General features: G+C 45.5%; 1 protein-coding gene across 4 annotated transcripts in view; it reads left to right on the forward strand.

The window, feature by feature from the left end:
* The window catches only part of GDPD4 (glycerophosphodiester phosphodiesterase domain containing 2), a 35,447-nt gene that overhangs the window by 4,609 nt on the left and 8,941 nt on the right, over positions 1 to 21,897 (forward strand). For all 4 annotated transcript variants that reach the window (XM_040704686.2, XM_040704690.2, XM_417276.8 and 1 more), the window contains exons 2-7: positions 9,743 to 9,951; positions 11,035 to 11,138; positions 11,937 to 12,030; positions 17,454 to 17,513; positions 19,193 to 19,291; positions 20,412 to 20,505. In XM_040704686.2, the coding sequence (XP_040560620.1) occupies positions 9,769 to 9,951; positions 11,035 to 11,138; positions 11,937 to 12,030; positions 17,454 to 17,513; positions 19,193 to 19,291; positions 20,412 to 20,505 (634 nt within the window). In that variant the 5' untranslated portion in view covers positions 9,743 to 9,768. The remainder of the gene's footprint in view (positions 1 to 9,742; positions 9,952 to 11,034; positions 11,139 to 11,936; positions 12,031 to 17,453; positions 17,514 to 19,192; positions 19,292 to 20,411; positions 20,506 to 21,897) is intronic.

The raw sequence follows: 21,897 nt of genomic DNA on the forward strand, positions 1-21,897 counted from the left end.
GGGATAGAGTTGGCAGAATTGGCAAGAGCAATTGCTTTTTAAATGACTGCCTATTTCTTAAGATGTACTTGCTACTGATTAACCTTTGCTCCGTGATTGCTTTAATTGATTCATGCCTTAAGGCAGTCAGAAAGGTTCTGTGGGGTCACCATGGCTCTCTCCTGAGTGCTCTGTTTCCCTGCAAAGTTTTTAACACTTTCTAGTTGGGCAAAACCCAGTTTGTGCAAGTAATGCTGGTGAATGGCACCAAAGCATTTTGCTTTTCCTTCCCCAAAATTATCCAACCCCACCTCAGTGCTTCACCCCTGTGACCTCTTCCTTCCCTCCACTGCTATCAGGCTGCACCTATCCCACCCTCCTCTTGGGTTGTTGTGAGTGTTGTTTGGAAGGATATGCTTTTTTTGTGAATATGAGGCACTACAACAGGGCAAAGTCCATCATGTGCCTGGTAGTGCCTGGCTCTCCCATATCCTGGGAAACACTTTCCTTATCTCATCAGCTGATGTCTGACTGCCCTGAGCTTTTCTATGGGGTGGTCTTCTATGTAGCAGTGCCCTTTGGTGCCCAAGTGCCATAGCTATGTAAAGACAACCCATGAAGCCCAGGGTGCAGGCGGTCCTTTAGGGTGTGTTGGGATGGGCTTGTTGAGTTTGAGTGACGAAAGCGCCTTCATCTTGGGCTGGATTCATGCTATAGCACTCAGTGAACAGGGACAACCACAGCTTCATCAGGTGCTCAGAGCCCCATCCAGCCTGACCTTGAGTTTCTCCAGGGATGGGGCACCCATCACCTCTCTGGGCGACCTGATGGGGAACTAGAATGTGGATCTTGAGTGTCTGACCATCCTTCCACTCCGAAATTCATTCAAAACTTTACTGAGATACAAAGGTGCAGCAGCGTTTAATGAGCTATGAAGAGTTTTGCTCTGGAAACAGCAGAACTGCAGTTTTACGGCACAAGAATGGGCCGGCCCTGATGCATAGAGATGCTGTAAAAGAGAAAGCTCTGGCTGTCGACATGGAAAGCACCCCTTCCTTGCAGGGGTGTTTTGCTCCAAGACTATTAACTCCAGCAGCCTGGGGAGGGCTGGTACTGGGGGCTTTCAAGAAATGACCGTCCAGGGCCCCCGTCCTTTGTCCACTCTGAATAGCATTCTGCAGAGCTGCCGACAGAGGTATGTGATCTGCAGACCTCTTTTCTTCCTCCCTTTTGGCTGGCAGACAAAGTCTTCCCTTGGAGATGGTGCTGGCGGCAACGTGCTGCCCTCAGTGGGGCCGGCGCTGGGGGGAAGCAGAGGGTCCCTCATGCTGTGTCCCAATCTTATCGTCATCCCTGAGCAGCACAGCACAAAGAGCAGCTCAGGAATTCACAGGAGCAGGGAGGGAGCTGAGCCAGGGCATGCTGAACTGCACAAAGTGGGATTTATCTTCAAAGAAATGTTTCCCCCCTTTCTGAACTCCTTTTTTTTTTTTTTTTTTTTAAGAAATTTTTCTTCCAAGGGATTTGTTCCTCCTCCTTTCCCCAAACACTTGGCTGGGTTTGAGCCATGGGAGCACATTTTGCCGTCCCACAGTTGCTGTTCAATGGTGGGAGAGAGACTTCTTAGAAAGCTGCAGGCCACCCAGGGCAAAGCCCAGGGCTGAGCTCCATGTGCTCCATGGGACAGAGATGAAACCTGCATGGGCAGGACATGGGGCAAAGCCACACCACTGCCAGCAACACATGGCTATGAGAAACTGTGGATGCCCCATACCTGGCAGGATGCTCAAGGACAGGTTGGATGGGGTTTTGGGCAACATGGTCTGATAGCAGGTGTCCCTGCCTATGGGGAAGTTGGGGGCTGGGTGGACTCAAACTGTTCTGTGATTCTATGGTAATCCAAACATATAGGTTATAAATCAGTTATATCAAGGAGCTCAGGGTCAAAATCAGAGGAGAAGAACTGCTGATGGCCCACCAACAGGACCAAAGCAACTCTTGTGTCCCACTGAACTCTGTGCAGTAGATCCATGCTTTGGCTGTTTTGGGGTGTTTTGGGGCTGGCTGCCAATCTGTTAATTGTGCAAGGTTTTTGTAACCCCTCTGTCTAAACAGCTTCTGATTTGTAATGCGTTTTATGCCTAATGTAATGATACTGTGCTATTGCTGTTTGTCTGGTTGTTGACATGGACCAGCTGGGCTGCTCTCCATGCCTCGTATTCCCCATGTATAAAGCAAAGCTGTAACTTTAAACTCCTCCAGAAGGTGCTGAGATGCTTACAGGAAGGACCAAGTGGTGATGGTCTCCCACCACACCAAGGAAATGTATGTGCTGTAGAATAGACTCTTCCCTACTCTACGTGATAAGTGCTCTATGCACCTACTGGGGTTGAGTATTATGTAGGGAGGTTCAACTCCCACCCCAAGCTCTGGACTAGCAGATAACAACCTCCTTAGGGTCCTGACCATAATCTGATGGTTTATCACATCTATAGGGCACTTCAGGATAATCCCATTAATGAATCAGCATTAATGGAAGCTTTAACGTCACACATTTCTTTCCCCACTTGGAGCAATCAAATTCTTTCTGTCCTTGCCAGGGCATCCTTGCTCATCTACTCACACCCCAGCATTGCATGCGACTCTTCAGCTGCTTGGATGGGAATTTCTTAACCCTCCAGCTTTCTGTGGCTGTCTATTCAAAAAGCCTGGAAGGAATTTTTGGGAACTTGATCCCAGTGGTTGTTGGAAGTGGAATCCTTTACCACACAGCCCTGGTTTACAGAATGGGTCTGCCATGTGGTACTACCCCTAATCTTATGCTTTCGTAGACCCACTTTGTTCCCTCTACCATATAACTTACCTACCCTTCTCTAGGATCTATATAATATGACATCTGCTTGGGTACAAGAAAACATTAATAAAGTAATTACTGTTACTATTAAAGTAATTACTACTACTATTAAAGTAATTACTCTTTCCATTTGGAAAAATATCACCTGCTTCACACTTTTCCCGTGTTGTGTTTTCATATTGGGCTTTTCTGCAATAGTACTGCATGTGTTACATGAGTGGGTCCTGCCCCTGGGTCAGAGCTTAGTTGTACTGGGAGCTGTGTGAACGCCCTGGGAAAGCAGGTCCTAAAAAGCACGTTATTCCCGTAGCCATTTCACATAGGCGAATATGAATGTGTTATCTATTTATTTATTTATTTATTTGAGAGCTCTGATGTGTCATAGCTTTTCAGGCCCTTCCATGGCTAAACTGGGTCCTACCTACATTTTTGTGCATGGGAAACTATGGGGAAAAAAAAATTGTTAAGATATAAAAATCTCCTATGCTCAGGCCAGTGGTTGTTGTAAGATTTGAAGACTTCTTTGTTGCCTTCAGCCAGAATTTCCTCTCCCACTATCATCAGTAAAATGACAGTAATTACTGTTGCTTTGGGCTTGGAGAATACCTTGAGATGGATGCAGGTTTTGTCCTCTTGGTGCTGGAGCATCCCTTCCTTGGAGCAGTGAGTCCCATGGCAGGGGCTGGTGCCCTTCCTGCTCATCCCTACCTGAACCCATGGTGATGGAGAGGTTGTGCCTTTGTCCTGCGGGCCATGGGGACCGAGGCTGGTGGAGGCTGGAGGCCACCAAGATGGGCTGATGGCTCTTGGTGGCCACCTTCACTTGAGAGGTGCCGTGGAAGTTTCTGGAAGGACAGTTGGAATTCTCTGGAGGGCAGATGGGGCGGTGGAGCCTCCTAGAAGGACGGTCAGTAGGCAGCCCTGGAAAGCCCTTTTCCAGATGAGCAGCAGAGTGATCTGGGTGGATCTCTCCAGAAGGTGGGGAGGACCTGTTTATAAGGCAGCTATCAGTCAAAAATAATTAAAACCTAGGGTGTGAATTACCTTCTATTCTCCCTTAAAAGAAACTTTCCCAAGCTGAAACCATCCTTGTACGTGCCTGTCTCATGTCTTCATCCCTTGCAAAAGGAGACACTCAGGCAGTGTGTCAAACTTTGCTGAACCAAAGTCACACTTTCGGTTTCCTTGTAATAAGGGACAGGAATGCACGTGGGTCCAGCCAAAGATGTGGCATTTGTGAAAAGTCTTTCTTCCCCCCTTCTTTTTTGCTCTTTCTTTCCCTTTCTTTTCCTTTCGTTCCCTCTCTTTCCCTTTCTTTCCTTCTCTTTCCCTTTCTTTTCCTTTCTTTCTTTTTCTTTCCTTTTCTTTCTTTTTTTTTCCCTTTCCTTTTCTTTCCTTTTCTTTCTTCTTTCTTGTACATTCTTCCTCTTTGTTCTTCCTCTTCTGGTTTTTTAAGTTACTATTTCCTGGCTTTATCCTCGTTTTGCTCCTAGCAGGCAAGGGAAATTCTGTTGTAACATCATGAGACCCTTTTGCAAACATGATGGTTTCCCCTTGCCTGTTTTCACACAAAACTGAAAGCATTTGTACAAAATCCATAGCAAATGCTCTGAGGTTTGGCCAATAATTTCCTGGGCATGCATTTGTTAACACCGCCCATAAAAGTGCTTTGAAGATGAAGCAAAACAGCTGTAATTTCTAATGGTGGTGATTATGATTAAATGAGGTTTCTGCAACTGATTGTGGACTGTGAGTCATCCCCAGGGAGTGAACACTGGGGACACACGTACTCCAAGCACAAGAACATGCTGAGAGAGGTTCCCTGCAGGGATATGGAGACTGAACAACTCTGGGGGAACGCAGAGGTAGAGGGAAAAGTGCTTTGTGCAAAAATGCGGTTCAGCTTTGGGCTGTTATTCCTTATGATGGTCCCTCTGGAATAGAGTCCAAAAAATCCTCTGCAACCCCAAGAGATGCAAGGGTTCACCTGTATTTGCAGGTCAATTTGTTTGAAGCAGGCTTGATTGTTTGTGTCTATTTAATTTGCAGTGACATATTACAAATGACAGGGCATTGGCCTAGGTAGAAACCTCTGCATAGCTTTGAAAACCACAGCCATTGTGCATTGGAACTGTACAGCACCACATTAAATGAATGAAAAAAATGAAAAAGATATTGTTCTGGAGGGCAGAGGAACAATTATTCCTCATTAGCCCCTACTACTTCTGATTCATATGTTACTTCCCCTGGCAAGCCCAATCGTTTCAATAGGATGAGAGGTAATGGCTTTTAAGTTGCGCCAGGGGAAGCTCAGGTTGGATATTAGGGGGCATTTCTTCTCAGAAAGTGTGGTGAGGCATTGGAAAGGGCTGCCTAAGCAGGTGGTGCAGTCACCGTCCCTGGAGGTGTTCAAGAAGAGTGGATGTCACACTGAGTGACATGGGTTAGAGGTATTGTGCTGATGGGTTGCTGGTTGGATTACGTGACCTTAGCAGTCTTTCCAACCTTAATGATTCTATGACTCTATGGTTTCTTTGCACTAAGGACTGTGATCTTCTGCTTCAATCCAGCTGCTATTCAATCCATGAGATATTTATCTTGAGCTGCACATACTAGGATCCCACACAGAAGGAAGGTATAATTAGGGCTTATGCAGAAACTGTTGAAAGTCTTAGTGATAAATTGTAATTATCACTTGCCAGGGAAAGGAAAGGATATAGAGTATATCCCACATCACAGGGAGATTATGACTAGTCATGCTTTAATACGAAATTTCTTCTTTTTCTATGTAAAACCTCCTAAATTCTCTGAAAAGAAACTGGAAGCAGATGGCAGTAAAAGAAGAGGGAATCTAGGGCTGTGATCCAGATCCTTAGGGTAGGAATGGAGATTCAGCGATGCTCTTTTCTGGGCTCTTCTGGCTGATGTGTGCAGCTCATTGGTGATGGTAACCAACGAGCAGCATGCCTGCAGGGCTTTTTTTTCTCCTTCAAGTCTGTTGGCATGATGCAGTTGGAGACTCCCAGGTGGAAGGGCAGGATATGATGCCCCTGGAGAGTTGGTGGGATGGCGTCTGTGGGGTCTTTGCTGTCATCTGCACCTTCATGCAGAGGACTGTGGGTGTTGGGAAGGCTCAGTTCAGGCTTGGGGCACCTCCCTGAATTGGCATGAGGTTCATTTCCTCTCCAAATGTCTTTTAAATGGCAGTAAGATCAAGAAAAAGCAAGGAAAGACAAAAAAAAAAAAAAGACAAGAAAAGATGGGAGAGGAGAGGAGAGGAGAGGAGAGGAGAGGAGAGGAGAGGAGAGGAGAGGAGAGGAGAGGAGAGGAGAGGAGAGGAGAGGAGAGGAGAGGAGAGGAGAGGAGAGGAGAGGAGAGGAGAGGAGAGGAGAGGAGAGGAGAGGAGAGGAGAGGAGAGGAGAGGAGAGGAGAGGAGGGAGGGGAGGGAGGGGAGGGAAAGGAAAAAGGAAAGGAAAAAGGAAAGGGGAAAGGGGAAAGGGAAGGGGAGGGAAGGAAAGGGAAAGGGAAAAGGAAAGGGAAAAGGAGAGGAGAGGAAGAAGGAAAGGAAAGGGAAAGATATAGATAAAATAAAGACAAAGATCTCCTTGCTTGTACTCTTGCCTCCCAAGCAAACTCTTCCTGCAGTACCTTCTGCATTCGGATCACACAGAATGTTTCTCATTTTTTTCCTCCATCTCCTTCCTCCACAACTCCTGGACAATTTCTCATACTTTTCCTTACCCTCTGTCAAGCAGTGGGAATAGAGCAGCCCTGCTCCACTGCCTGCAGATGGGGGGACTCTTATCATTGAGCAAAAAACGTCTGTTTGCTAGAGAAAGACCTGAGGTCTCCTGGGCTTGTGGAGCTGGAAAACATGTGTTACCACTTTCACAGCTCACTTACTAAGCCCTAAACTTTGCTCTCCTACTGATGTATGTCTTCCTGCTTTCTCTTTACTCCTTTGTCTTTCCCAGTAAATGGGTTTGGGGTTTGCAGTCACCCTTCTCCAGTCATGTACCTTTGTCTGGTGGGGATGAGCATGTTTGCAGACAGCCTCTGAATCTTAGGAGCCCTGCTTCAGATCTCAGTGCAAGTGCTGTGTAGCCTCTTGCTGTGTACTAGTAATGACTGAGCTGCTCCATATCCTATCGAGGACTTCTGGACTCTGCCGTATGTTTCAATGCTGTTTGCCCTTTAGCTGGTTTCCAGGTCCAGAAGCAGGGATATTGTCTTTATTAGGATCAGATGCTTGTGGATTTTGTGTTTGATGTGATCTGAGGCATTACAGATTCAGACAGACCTTGGAAGAGATGTTCTCATGACTTCTGAACGCCATACTACAACAGGAAATCTGTGGGCAAGGATGGAGGATCATGGGAGGATATCAGCTACATCTCAAAGCTGGTCCTTGTTGGAGAGAAAGAATGTTCCTTATAAACAGCTCCAAAGGTTCATATTCCATGGTGTAGGTTCATAAGCTTAAGCTTCCTAAGTGTTATTTCCTGAAGGCTGGCAAGGGATGGGTGCCACCAGGACATTATCTGAGGATGTAGCCTGGTGACAAGATGAGCCCTTTGAGCGCTGGGGGCTCTGAGGTCTGAATGTGGAATCCCCAAAGTGGCATCCTCACACCACCTCATGCTAAAAGGAGTTTAGTCTTGTTTGGTCAAGATCACAGAATCACAGAATATCCCAGGTTGAAAGGGACCCATAAGGATGACTGAGTCCAACTCCTAGAGATGATACCAAGATGGCACCTTGGTTGGTTTGTCTGTGATAAATACTGGAGCTCTGCGAAAGGCTCCTTGCTGAATGTTTCCCATTATGTGGGATTTTGTGCTCACTCTTTCCAAGAACTCCATAGAGACAGCACTCATCCAAACAGTTGTGAAATGCATAACAGAGGAAAAAATTAAACTGCTCTCTGTATCTCGCACGAATAGGTCATGAGGTAGTGGGATTAAGCTGTAACACAGGAGGCTAGACATTGAAAAAAGCCTTTGAAAGGTAAAACTGGTTCAGATGGGATTAGCATGTGTAGGGAGCTAGTGGTACCTCCATCCCGTGGCAATTTTTATGAGAAAGATAGACTACCACAAAGATTTAACATCCAGACAACTGAATGGAGAGAACAGTGTGTCAAGGTACCTGCAGTTTGTTTTCCTGCCAAATCCTATACACTCATAGGCAAATATTGATGTGTGAACCTCATGCATGCATCAGGAATGCAATAGCAAATCTCATGGTCTTCTGACAGAAAAACAGATGGTTTTGACTGAGTGTCTTCATCCCTATTGCTGAAGGAAAAGGATGAAGGCTTGAATCAAGGGCTGGGGAAGAATAGGTGCTGTGGATGGGGAAAACTGTGATCTAGGGATCCTCAAAGAAAGATGTTAGTGAACATTTAGGAGTGTCTTGACCCCATCATACCCAACAGTATGGGGTTCTCCCTGACTGTCCTGAATGGCCTCTGCCACAGGAAGACATTCAGAGTATGGCACACCTGGGCACACTTCAATTAGCAGTGGTCCAAACTGACAACTCTCGTGTCTCATTTAATCACAGAGTCATTAAGGTTGGAAAAGACCTCTAAGATCACCAAGCCCAACCCCAACACATCCCACCATGCCCACTGACCATGTCCCCATGTGCCGCATCTCCAGGGTTGCTGAACACCTCCAGGGACACCTCCCAGGGCAGCCTCTGCCAGTGCATTACTGCTCTTTCGGAGAAGAAACTTTTCCTAGTATCCAATATCTATCCCTTCTCATTTGTGCCCAAGCTGATGATAGACTGAGACATTTGGAAAATCTAACAGGGATGCAACATTTCGATGTTAAATTGCATCTCGTCTTTCTGTGTTATTTGTGGCTTCTGCAAACTGATTATAGGCTTTCTGGGGGCAACAAAACACTTTTTAGTGTAACAGGAAAGCACCTCAGGGCATCTTCATACTCCAAAGAAGTGATGGATGATGGTGCTTCTTCATAAGACAACACACAAGTATATTTTTCTAAATCTTTCTTTGTGTTCTTGATAGTGTCCTGCTGGTCAAATTGCTCTTTTCTGGCTCAAACCCCTTTGCTATTTGCTCTCCTGGTGACTACATCACTCACAATTTACCATCAAAATCTTTGTTTAAAATCCTGACGGTGAACAGATCTCCCACGTGTGCGTATTTACAGCTATTCTTTCTAGCCATGAAACACTCTGCCAGGAAAGATATTTCAGCCAGGAAATAATTTATCCGTAAGGAATCTGTCTGTGCATGGCTGCAGTTTTTCCAGGATAAGAGAGCTGTGAACTGGGAGGGTTTTAGTCCCTTTCCTGCTTGAGCTAGTTAAACTTGTAGGGGGTTGCAGACAGGTCATGGTGCTATTGAGCTGGTTCCCATGGCTAAGTCGAGGCTCAGGCTCATCTGACATGGTTTGGGAAGCTGCATGGAGTGCTTAAGTTAATGATTTCCTTTCCCAGAGCACCCTGTGTAGTCAAAAGGAGGCAGAGGTTCCCTTAGAGGTAATGCAGAGTGCTGGAGGTACAACCAGCAGCACCTACTGCTCGCCGCTGACTGCTGTGGGAGCTCGCAACCACCATGCTTTAATTTTAAGCATCTCTAATAAGTATATAACATTAGGTGGGATGTCCATAGCATACTTTCATGGCAGTCTCAGCAACCTCTCGGGAAAAATTCTGATATGGAAAGCTCACCCCATAAGAAAGCCATATTGGCTGGGGCCTTGGGCAGCCTGATCTGGGGCCTGAGGTGGTTGGCAACCCTGCCTGCAGCAGGGGTTGAAACTAGATGGTCTTCAAAGTCCCTTCCAATCCAAGCCATTCTATGATTCTACAATTCTAAGGAAAGGCGAGGACAGCCACAGTCGTGACATAAATCTTGGGATCTCATTTCAGGAAGAAGATGAGATAAGGCTATTCAGATGGAGGCCAGTTCCACCAGCCTCAAGAAGATCAAGTTTGGGAAGCTGAAGGTGGTACGTCGGCGCTTGCTGCAGAGATATGAGCACCAGCCCTTCATCTCCTGCCTGGCTGGTTTCTACAGCTGCCGATGGAAGCGGTATCAGCGCAGAAGGACCGAGCCTGGGAAATGCTGCTGCAAGACGGTAAATTAGCCCAGAATCAGCACAGACACTGATTTCCATACTGGGACAAGTCAGCCTAAGCTGACAAGTGATTGATGTCACAGGTCAAAGGTAGCCCAGCCCAAATGAGGTCTATCATTGCTCTGGATTTTGGCTTTGAGGTCTTGATGTGTTGCTCAGTTTGTCTGTGCCACCATGCAGCGAGCAAACGTGGCAGCAGGGAATGGCCTGGCACCAAATGAGGAACCAGTGAATGGGGGGCCATAAGAAAGAAGGAGACAGACCCTTTAGCTGAGTCTGTTGTGGCAGGATGAGGGGAAATGGTTTCAAACTAAAAGAGGGGAGATTTAGATTGGATGTAAGAAAAAAGTGTTTTTATGATAAGGGTGGTGAAGCACTGGCACAGGTTGTCTAGAGAGGTGGTGGGTGCCCCATTCCTGGAGACACTCAAGATCAGGCTGGCTGGAGCTCTGAGCACCTGATGGAGCTGTAGATCAGAGAGTTATAGAAAATCTCAAGTTAGAAGGGATTCATAAAGGTCATTGAGTCCAAATCCTGGCTGCACATGGGATCACCCAAAAAACAGGCCATATGTCTGAGAGCTTTGTCCAGATGCTTTTTGAATACCCCCTTGGTGGTCTGAGCCCTCTGAGCATGGAGAGCATTTGACTTTCAAATCAGACATGCCCTAATGGTCTTTACAACTTAGACATTGGTTTAAGCCAACATCTTTACCCATTAACATTAACCCAAACCCAGTGTCTGAGAGTGCTGACCCAATACTCCTCATGTCTTCAGAGGCTGAGCAGCCCCAGCTCTCTAGGAGAGAGTCTGTAGTAGGAGGCCATGAATATGCTCAGATGGTTGGAGCATCTCTCCTATGAAAAAAGGCTGAGGGAGCTGGGCTTGTTCAGGCTGGAGAAGAGAAGGCTCTGTCTGGAGAGACCTCCTTGTGGCCTTCCAGTGCTTGAAGGGAGTTTATAAACGAGGGAGGTCCAGCATCAAGCCACATGCTTAAGGACAGCCTAAAAGCAACTGCTGTTTTCTCTGATTGTTTTGGAGTAAACAAGGCTCTGAACAACTGTCCTTCTTCTGCCTTTCTAGCGGGAATGTGTGTTTTTCCCACTCCTTGTTGGAGCTTTCTGCTTTTCTCTGGTCTTCCTGTACTTGTGGGGAGAAGCAAAAAATGACTACAATAACTTTGACTGGTAAGTACTGTGTTTTCCTTCTTTTCCACTTGGGTTCTAATGGGACACCACAAGCAGGTAAGACACTTCAGTCATGAGCCAAAGATATGACTCCTTGAAGTCCTGTGTCCAGCATTCAAATTGATAGGACAAGGGGAAATGGTTTCAAATTAAAAGTGAGGAGATTTAGATTGAATATAAGGAAAAAAGTTTTTTATGACAATTGTAATGAGTCACTGGCACAGGCTGCCCAGAGACGTGGTGGTGCCCCATCCCCAGAGGCACCCAAGGTCAGGCTGGATGGGCTCTGAGCACCTGATGGAGCTGTGGGTGTCCCTGTGAACTGCAGGAGAGCTGGACCAGATGGCTTTTAGAGGTCCCTTCCAACTCAAATGATCCTGTGATTCTATGAAATTGAACAACACTGCTAGGAGTAAAGAGATGTAGTGGCTAGCAGCAAAAGCATTGTACCAGCTATCTCAGAGCAAAGAGAATTGTGTGCCCCCAACTTGAAACAGAGAAATAGTGAGCAAGCCTTTATGCAAATCCTTTCCTTCTGCACTATGTAGGCAACAGTTACATAAATCTAACACCTAAAATTAGATGCCATCCAGGTAGCTCTAATATCAGAGGGAGGAAAGGTGTAATTATGCCATTGACTCTTATTGAGCCTTTGGGTAGGAAGTAAAGCTTCCCTCTCTCTCCTTGGGAAATGCCTCTGCAGCTCCTCCAGCATTCTGACATCTCCAACTATTGCTTCCCTGCAGCCCCTGTGCCAATGTAACACAAACACTGTTATGGGATTTTATTCCTTTTTAGGTATAACTATGGGAACCTAGGCTTCTGGTTCCTTTGGTCTCTGGTTCTCCTGATAGTGGCTGCTATCCTGTTCATGTACATCACGCTGCTTTTGGTGAGTAAAGCTCCTTGCGAGAGTCAGTTATGAGCTCACAAAGTAAATATAAGTCTGGCTTTGATGCGTCAGACCAAAGTTCACCCATCACTGGGAGTGGATATTTGGGGAGGACTGGGAACACAGAGAGCATTTCTGGTACTTTCTCCTCATTGTTGACCGTGGAAGAGCATTTTCAGTGCAGAGGTCTCTGAGACAGTTGTAGGTTCTGTGCATTCTTTCAATGATTTCCCTTTGGTGAGTGCGTTTCTTCTCTCCTTAGTGGGAGCTGAAGTTTGTTGCTTTGACAGCAGGGAAGTATGGAGATATGAGTATCTATCTATTACCATGACTAACGTAGTGATGGCAATATGAGAACAGAAGCTCTCATTAGAAGAAGAGAAATATCATCACTGGAGTTGCCTTGATTCCCTCTGCTTTGCTGGAGAGTTCGTCCTCAGGCAGAGACTACAGACGTGGTGAGAAAGCACTCCTGAATTGTATGCCCAGAGAGGTAATGTCCTGAGTCCTTCATTTTTCCAAATCCCAGTAAATTTTCTCTGGAATTCTGATCTGCTGTCTCCTTTGGTTCCTGGAAACATGACAAGGGCAAGCATTTCCCAACACTGCTACATGCTCAAACTTTTTCCCTGTTGTTTTCCTCAAAGAGAACCCGAAACAAGCATAGATCTACCCCTGTGTTCAATCTTCTGCATGCAGAGCTCCAGGCAAAGAAATCACTTCAATTCCAAGAACTGGAGTCCATGCTCAGTCTCACATCTGCTTCCATTTTGGGATGTCATGCACCCAGGGTGGGCTGATGGCTTTGACTCACCACCGTGACCAAAAACACTGGCTTTTATCACCAGTTCCAGTGCCTGGTTCTGGCTGGATCAGCTTCAGACTCGTGTTTGTGCTTTGCCAGCATCCAAACGTCATCAAGTGTCCAGACTTTTTTAGAGGAGTTTCATGTCCTTGGCAGCATGCAGGTGATGATTGCAAGCTATTGGGGAAGGCAATGAACTAAGTAAAGCCAGAAATGGAGATGTAAATATGAGAGAAATTGGTGTCCTATGGGGTTTGATTCTGTCTTGGTCCCATTGTGTAGATAAGTCCTCCCAGCGTCTTGGTTCTGTCTGACAAGTCTAACAGTGTCTACCTTCCTCAAGAGGGTGAAACTTGGAGTTTGGGTGCTGTCACCAGACAAGTTCTACAAGGGAAACATTTCAGAGGTGCCTCTGCTCTTGAGACAGCCCCTGTAGTCAGACTCCATTTCCTCCTCCTCCTCATGAAGTCACTCACCCAAAGAAAGCCACTGGGTATTTTGAAGGGCACTTGCCCTGCTTGCTTGCATCATTGTGTCAATCATGTAATTTGACAGGATTTCAGAACTCAACTATGCTGAGCAGTGGGTTCTGGGAGACACGAGGCCCCGTGCTATCAGGGCTGTGATCTAAATGGGAATAGACCCTGAAGAAAAGAGGAGCATGAGTAGTGCTCAACACTACCATCCATGTTCCTGCTATCTCAAAATGTGCGAAGTTTTAGCTTAGATATTAGGAAGAAATTCTTCATTCAGAGGGTGGTGAGGCTGCCCAGAGAGCTGTGGGTGCCCCATCACTGGAGGTGCTCAAGGCCACGCTGGATGGTGCCCTGGGCAGCATGATCTATGGGATGTATCCCTGCACATAGCAGTGGTTGGAACTGGGTGGGCTTTAAGATCGCTTCCAATCCAAACCAGTCTGTGATTATACGATACTATGACAAGGGATAGGGATGTGGAGGAGACTGGCAAGCTGACTCACCAATGCTTGTTCTAACAGGACCTCTTTCAGAGAATGACTCAGACTGGAAACACACCTCCATCACCATATGATCTTCCCTGTCACAGCATTTAGCCTTCTAGCGTACCCTGTGATGAACTCTCCAGCCCCAAAAACTCATAAATACAATGAAACCCTTCTACACCTAAGTACTCTTACCATTGTGGGTGCTGCTCCCATGTTCTCGCTGAACAGTTCTGGATAGAGACCATCTCCATGCCTGCTGCAGGAAGGACTTGAGGTCTTCACTCAAGCAATGTTTCCTTGCGATCATAGATCCATCTTTTGAGTTCGAAGGGACCTTTATAACCATCTAGTCCAACTCCTCTGCAGTGCACGAGGTCACCCACAGCTCTATCAGGTGCTCAGAGCCCCATCCAGCCTGACCTTGAATGTCTCCAGGGATGGGACATCCACCACCACTGGAGAGCAGCCTGTGCCAGTTCTTCATTACCCTTATAGTAAAGAACTTTTTCCTTATATCTTTACATTCCTTATACCGATGCTTTGTATCAGTAGTCCATCACATCAAAAAACTGAGCACACTGCTGTCCTTGTTGGAGTAGAGAGATTTCACAGCAGCCAGTAGCTGGCTTGTTGTTTTTTTACCTGTGGGCACCGTACTCTCTTCCTTAGCAGTGGCATCCAACTAGAACCTGCAGGCCTGCTTCCACGTCCTCATTGGGAACCACTGAAGCAAACATTCTTCAGCCCACCAGCTGCTGAACAAAAGGCTGCACAATAAAGCAGTGACTGCAAAGACGCTCTCTGACTGCATACATCAGTGTAATTTTCTTCAGACAATCAGTTTCAATTAATGTAATTGTTACTGCTCCCCATGACAATTTTCTCATTCCTATTAAAGCTAAAAGGTTAAGCTGAGGGGTCTAGCTGCAGGACAATCCAGGTTCAGTGGAGAAGAAAAGTCTTTTGTTGTTCAATCTTTCAAACACCAACGGATAATATTTTTCTTTCTGTAGTTCAACCGCGTTCATTCCAAGGGTTTGGGAAAGCCATTTGTGACTGTGTAATGAAAAGTGGTTCAGAAATGCTGCAGCATCTGCATTCATAGGCTAAAAAGGAAGACTTAAAACTGTCCACTGGCACTGAAGTTCGGAGAGGTGGGATGAGGAGACTACTGTCCATCATTTTTCATCATAACTTTGTGGGCAGTACCCCATGCAGAAAGAGGAAGACAGAGATGTGAGCCCCATTACAGTGAATCCAACTCTCTTGCATTAAGGAAGCATGCCTTAATTACGAGTTGACTGGTAGATCATAGAATCACAAAATGGCATGGGTTGGAAGGGATGTAGCTGTAACCCTCCTGCCATGGGCAGGAGTGCTGACCCTGGTGAAAGGAGACATTTCCACACTTCTTACTAAAGACGAGAAGATTGCAAGTATTGGATGTAAGACTGAGAGAGCTGATGGGGCTGGCAAGAGGGACCTGGGCTTTAACCTTCATGATAATAATTAGATATATATCCGTCATCAATGCTAGCATGCCCATGAAATTATATTAGACAATCCCAGGACATGAATGGAAAAAGTTTGAAGGAGGGATGCCTGCTTGTGTTGGTTGTTCTTTTTGCCCAAGGAAGTTGGTTGTTCTTTTTGACCTTGCTGCAAACATGTGAGACATTTTTAGGGGCAGCTGCTCCCTGTGGAACAACACATTGAATGGGTTCTGAGGCAGCTTCTGAGGATGAAGGTTGAGATGTTAAGCCTTGAGGGGTTTATGGAGAACAAAGAAAGCTCAAGCTGACTGTGCCAGAACACACAGAGGATGGATCTTGTCCACATCACATCTGCTCACCAACCTGTTAAGATGTGTTCTCCTACAGTACCCAGTAGTGCAACTGCAGGAGTTCCTTCTGATTGGTGATTATTCTTCTTGAAAACTGATAACGAGCTGTTGTCTCCATTCATAAAAATGAGCTCGTCCTCCAGTGGCATCCCTGGATGTGCTGCATCATTCATAGGAAGGTTATACTGCAGTAGCAGGGGAGAGTCTGGTTGAGAACATCCTGTGAAATAAGTGGATGCACCTTTGACTTGGATGAAGTCTTTACAACTTTGCTTGCAGAAAAGACAAGATTCTGAAAGTGCCTTTTTTCTTAGTTTTTCTGAAGTGGATTATTTAAGTGGAGCCGGCTTAAGATCTTCAACAGTAATTCAATTCCCTCCGAACTGCTCCCACGGTTACCCATCATGTACTGGGTGTAGGATTAAATTAAAGGAGTCTAATGTGTCAAGAGGTACTTAAAAGCTGATCTGTATTCTCTGCTGTGCTTATCTCACTTCAAATCAGCATCATCCTGGAAAAAGAGTGTATTTGTAGCTGGGTCAGAAAGAGCTTACATTCTTTTGTAGTTGGTTTTCAGAACAGATCCAGGGAACTACCCAGGGAACTATCAACCTATGTGCTGGGGAAGATCATGGAGCAGATCTTCCCGGAAGCTGTGCTAAGGCACATGGAAGAGAAGGAGGTGATGTGGGATAACCAGCATGGCTTCACCAAGGGCAGATCCTGCCTGACCTACCTTTCTTCTTTTTATGTTGGCATAACTGCGTCAGTGGACAAGGGAAGAACCACTGATGTCATCTCTTGGGATTTAGTAAGGCCACTGACACAATCCCCCATAACATCCTTCTCTCTAAGTTGGAAAGATATGGATTTGATGGGTGGACTGTTCAATGGTTGAGGAACTGATTGTGAGATTGTATTCAGAGTGGTGGTCAATGTCTCAGTGTTCGGATGGAGATCAGTGACAGTGGTGTCCCTCAGGGGATGGTACTGGGAATGGTGCTCTCTAACATCTCCATCAATGACATCAACATCTGGTGATGCTGCTCCCCAAACTGTCCCTTACAGTTGCTGAGGAGAGTGCTACAGCCACTCAGCTATCTGAGCACAGAAGAAAGTTTCCAGCAAAACCATGGACTGGTTTTCCTCACCCTTTACTTCTCAGTGTTCCAGGACTTGTGGGTTGTCCCTTGTCCTGACTGGGGTTTGTGCTGTGCCTCAAGGGAGCCCTCTCCATGTATCCCACCAGGAAAAGGAACATACCAGCCACATTAATTCAATATGAAGTAGAGGTTTTGAATCTCCAATGGTAGATGTCCATGTTCTGAGATGTGCCTGTTTGCATTTCTTGTAATTGCTGTCAATACGTGGTCTCCTTTGCACTCTGTTTGTTTGTTTGTTTGTTTGTTTGTTTGTTTATTTATTGAGACATTAGCTATTCCATGAGCTATGGATGATACACCTCTAAATGACAACAGACACATGGAAAGCAGGCAAGGTTCATGTCATGGATGCTGGCCCTGGCTATATGCTCTCTGCCAGAGTTTATATTCGCAACATGTGCTCACCAAAGAGCTCAGAGAAGATGCTGATCCTACAGGGCAGCTTTGTTGTGTGCTTGGTCATTTCTGGAGCATATTTACTGTGGCAATAAACATTTCTCAGCACACATCTGTCCTGCTAACATCCTCGCCACTGTGCAGCAAGGCATAAAATGAGTTTCCAAAGCAAAAATCATTCCAGAAGTGCCTCACTAAACACACTTTATCATCCTATGCCAGGATGCCAACTATGTCTTCTTGATTTTCCAGGTCCTAGCAATGTGTTTGCTCGCAGAAGGGCAGCAGCTGTACCTGCACTGGAGTCACAAGGTGAGTAGAGTCAGGGCTTTCTGGTAACCCTAATCCATGTTTTAAACATCAAACCTGTGGTGTACTCTTCATGCAAAATTGCTTAGATTATGGGAGAGATGGAAGGGAGAGAAGAGGTTAATTTCAAGAGGCTTTAGATATCCATGAGAATGATGTTTCCACCTGAGCTGGTCACCCCAGGCTTCCTTTGGATGAGGGAAACGAACTGTCTGAAGATGCAAATCATCCAGCTGGTCACAGGTATCTAAATTAAGATGAGATGAATCACACCTAAACCACCTTTTTTTCCTTGCTGACTATAAAAGCAGTCTGCAGTGACTCATTCAGGTGAGGATGTCTATATTTGACGTGCTCACATATAGTAGCATAAAGACAAAGGAGGAGTTTGCTGAGGAGCACAGCATAAGCCTCTGCAGGCAGTAGCTGCCTTCTCTGTAGAGCAGAAATCTGTCTTTCCCCAGGCATCCTTTTTGTCTTTGAGAAGTTCTGGAAGTGTCACCTGGAGTTCTGAAGGTACAGAAGCAAACCCTCAGGAATCTGTTGCTACGAAATTGTGCATAATCATAGAATCATAGAATCGTTAAGGTTGGAAAGACCAGTAAGATCATCTGGTCCAACCATCAACCCATCACCACCTCCCCCACAATGTCATTCAATGTGACGTCTGCCTTTTTCTTTAAAACCTCCAGGGATGGTGACTCCACCACCTCCTTGGGTAGGGATAAAAGTCACCTTTCTTAAGAAATTCTTGAAAGTTAAGTTTGAGACCTTTCAAAAAGGAGTCCCTAGCCATGCAGTTTAGGGAAGAAAGTAACATGATGACAAATTTTGCAGTGGAAATGAGTAGTTGGATGAGATGACACTTGATCCTGCTTTTTCATTTTAGTAATGGGAATAATCATTTTGCTATTGAAAATGTGCTTTCTGAAGAGCCAGAAGGACAATAGAACAATCTGTGGAAAATATTAGGATGGTATCCTTGAGTGGAAGAGATTGGGAACGGGTTGTTAAGATGTTGATGTGTAGGATCTCCCTGAAGAGTGGTTTGGGTCTTGGTCCAACTAGCATGTAGTGCTCAGCAGATTGATGATGTGCCAAGAAGAGCATACTGTCATAACTGCTTTGGTACTAAACTGGGCAAGTATTCAAAGAACAGAATGAACTACTTCTTTAAGTTAAAAAATGAATACTCATCTAAGAAGTGTTTGCAGTTGCAGAAGCCCATTGCAAAGAATCTCAGCATAAGAAAAGTGTGACAGTGTGTCTTTTGGGCTCAATTCATCACTTCTGAGTTCAGCCAGCTACAGGTAAAGGATTTAATGTTGCATCATCTAGGCTCCATATACACTGGCTCACAGAGAGAGATATCTCATTGTAAAGCCAGTGGAAAGAGACCACTCCTGAAATTCCCCTCTTTCTCTATTCATTTTAGAGGGAATCTTGAGGGCTGACTCAGGTTAGGTACCAAACTTAAAATCAATCTTGTCATAGAGAAAATCCAACTTATAGCACCATCAGTTTGGTTTTAGTTTCATCAGATGTTTCCAAACTGATGTATTCAAGCTCGTGCATCCCAAATTCATTGAGTCTGAACTGCTTAAATAAGTATGACAGGCCAATGACTTGTATGTGCTATGCAGAAATATTCAAGCTAATTCATGTCCTCTTTGTCTCCCTAGATTGGGACTTTTCTTGTCCTGGGTTTCTCTGTCGCAGCCATCTTCATATTGTCTGTACTCTGGGGAGATCAATGGAAAACAGTCCTCCTGTCATTCCAGGTAAGAGGGACTTGGAGACTGTTTAAAGAAACAAAACAAAACAAAACAAAACAAAACAAAACAAAACAACTAATTTCTAGAAGTATTTTTTGGTAATCAATAGAAAATTCCAAGTGGTGAATGTTTTTCACAGGGGTTTTCCTGGCAGTCTACTCAGGTTTGCATAAGCCTTCATTATGACTTAATAAGTTAATATTTCCTGCTGGAAGAAAGGAAGCCAAGACCTGAAGTTTGGTTTTGAGCTATGTGTTTTGTGTAACATGTTTTGGGAAGTCATAGTGAATCAGAAGAGGACAAAGCATTGAGGTTTTTAGGGAGTAGGTGGGAAATGTGCAAGGTGGGACAACCTGTGGGATGCAGGAGGTCACAGTGCGTGGTCACAACCCTCAGCAGATCTGAAGGCGGAGGCAAGATCTGCTCCACTGCTGCATAATGTTGTAGCACCTGGGTCCCCCCATGCACCAGGAGGGAGGAAGTTATAGCATTTGACTACAGAGCCGCCTTGAGGATATTACTTGGATGTATCACCTGTCTCCCACTTCACTTATTGCCTGTGAACATTAGGACAGCATTGCAAAGGGACTGGAAGGGTCAAGTGTCAAGTGTCTAGAGCAGACAGCATCACACACAAAAAATCTCTCAATGACTTCTACTTTCTTCAGCCTTTCAGTCAGCGATGGACAGAGCAATAGGAAAGGCTTAGGAAACTCAGGTTTGTTGCCATTAGTTCCAAGACGTAGTTGCATTGGAGATGGCTGTTACCTGGATAGGATTGGGTTGAATTAGACTGGATTAAAATGGCTGCTCTCTGGAAGATGTTAATGAATTATGGCATGGTGGTGAAGGTGACTGCCTGCCAGGCCCTCGTGGACAAGGACAGCCTTGTCCCTTTCAGCTGAACAGAAGAAAGGAGAGCTGCATAGTAAAGTGAGGAGCATGCTGGGGCACCAGCCTGGATTGGGGCACACCTTTCTTCTCCAAATTTTGGGGTGATTGGTGGATTCAACCTAGGTGTGGGAGAGAAGAGGAATCGTGTGGGAAGGTATAGTCATGCTGGGGCTTTTTTCCATCTGTATCTGCACTTGACCCTTTATATAAAATCCTTTTCTCTCCTTGCCAGATCACAGCCCCCTATCTCCACATAGGGGCAATAACCATCATGGTCCTCCTCTCCTGGCCCATGGCTCTGCATGCCATCAGAGCAGATAAGAAAGGTATAGTAACTCTGCTTCCTGCTCCCTGTATGCATGTCAGTGTGGGAAAACAAATGTGAAGGAGACCTTTCCTCCCATATCCACGCTCCAGCTGGAGTTAACTTTTAGTTTTTGAGTATTTCAGGGAAATTTGTAGGGCTTGAGCTTGGGTAATGCACTGTCCTGTCTGTCTGTCCATATTCATTACTGAGAAAAGGGTAGATGTGACACTTAGGGACACGGTTTAGTGGGCATAATGGTGATGGGCTGACTATTGGAATTGGTGATCTTAGTGGTCTCTTCCAACCTTCATGATTCTACGATTCTATGATTTGCATACTGACTTGCAGAGTTTTGGCCTCCATCTAGGTAGCTACCAGCCTTGAGGATAAAAAGCTAAGCAGAAATCCCCATGTTCTGAGGCATGCATGGAAATTTGGTCAATCACCTGCAGCAGAAAGCAAGCAATGTCTGACCTTTGCTTGCTGTGCTCAGCTTCATGTCTCAGAAAGTCAATCCAGACTAGAGAATCTTAGGAGGAGCCAGTGAGATAGGGGAAAGAACTTTCTGACTGATTGGTAAGGAAATTTGTTTTCCTTACCTGGTGTTATCCAAAAGAGGGCTCCAGTCTAACTCTGAGAAGTGTGATTAAGGGCAGGGCCAGGAGACATGAAAAACTGCAGAGGAGCCTGGCTTTGGCACTGGGCGCTCTTATCTGATCCTGTTTCTTCATATATCTAATTTGTAACAAAAGCCACTGACCTCAGACAAAATTTGTTGGTGGGAACAGAGCCACAGGAGTGTGCAGAGAGATGGTGGTACCCAACCAGATAAGTAATGGCCATAGGTGTTCACTTCCCAGAGGAAGAGTTTCTTTCTTTGAGGGAAAGGTCACTCTTAAGTAACATGTCAACAGACACACCAGAGAAGACTGTAGGTGATGAGTTAGCAGGTTTCTGAGATGCGACGCCCGTGCAACCAGGGTCTGTAGGAGTCTGTGTGTCACATGGAAGAAGTCACTGACAGCAAGCTGAAAGGACTAGGAATGCATTCACCTTACAGGAATGGAGAACAGCTGAAGGAGAAAGGTTCCTCCTCATTTTTTCACAAGGAATGAAACTCTAAAATGTTACTTGTTCTTATCTGAGTAAGAAAAAAAAATAGCGTCCTTCTGTTGAGGACCATTTCTTTACAGCTTGGGGAAACAGCATTGCACCACCTCTAAAGAAAAAGAGTTTAAGGCTGTGTCTTGCCTGAAGGCATAGCGTGATGTAATTGCAGCACAAAACCTCAGTCCTGACCTAGACTGTCCAAGTCTTTCTTTGACCAGTTTGTTCATGGTTTGGAGAGACTGTTTTGGAGTTTGGAGAGAATCTGGGGAAAGAAGAGATGTTAGAAGGGTTGGGATAAAGC

The sequence above is a fragment of the Gallus gallus genome, chromosome 1 (assembly GCF_016699485.2).
Source record: "Gallus gallus isolate bGalGal1 chromosome 1, bGalGal1.mat.broiler.GRCg7b, whole genome shotgun sequence".
NCBI classification, from domain to species: Eukaryota; Metazoa; Chordata; class Aves; order Galliformes; family Phasianidae; genus Gallus; species Gallus gallus.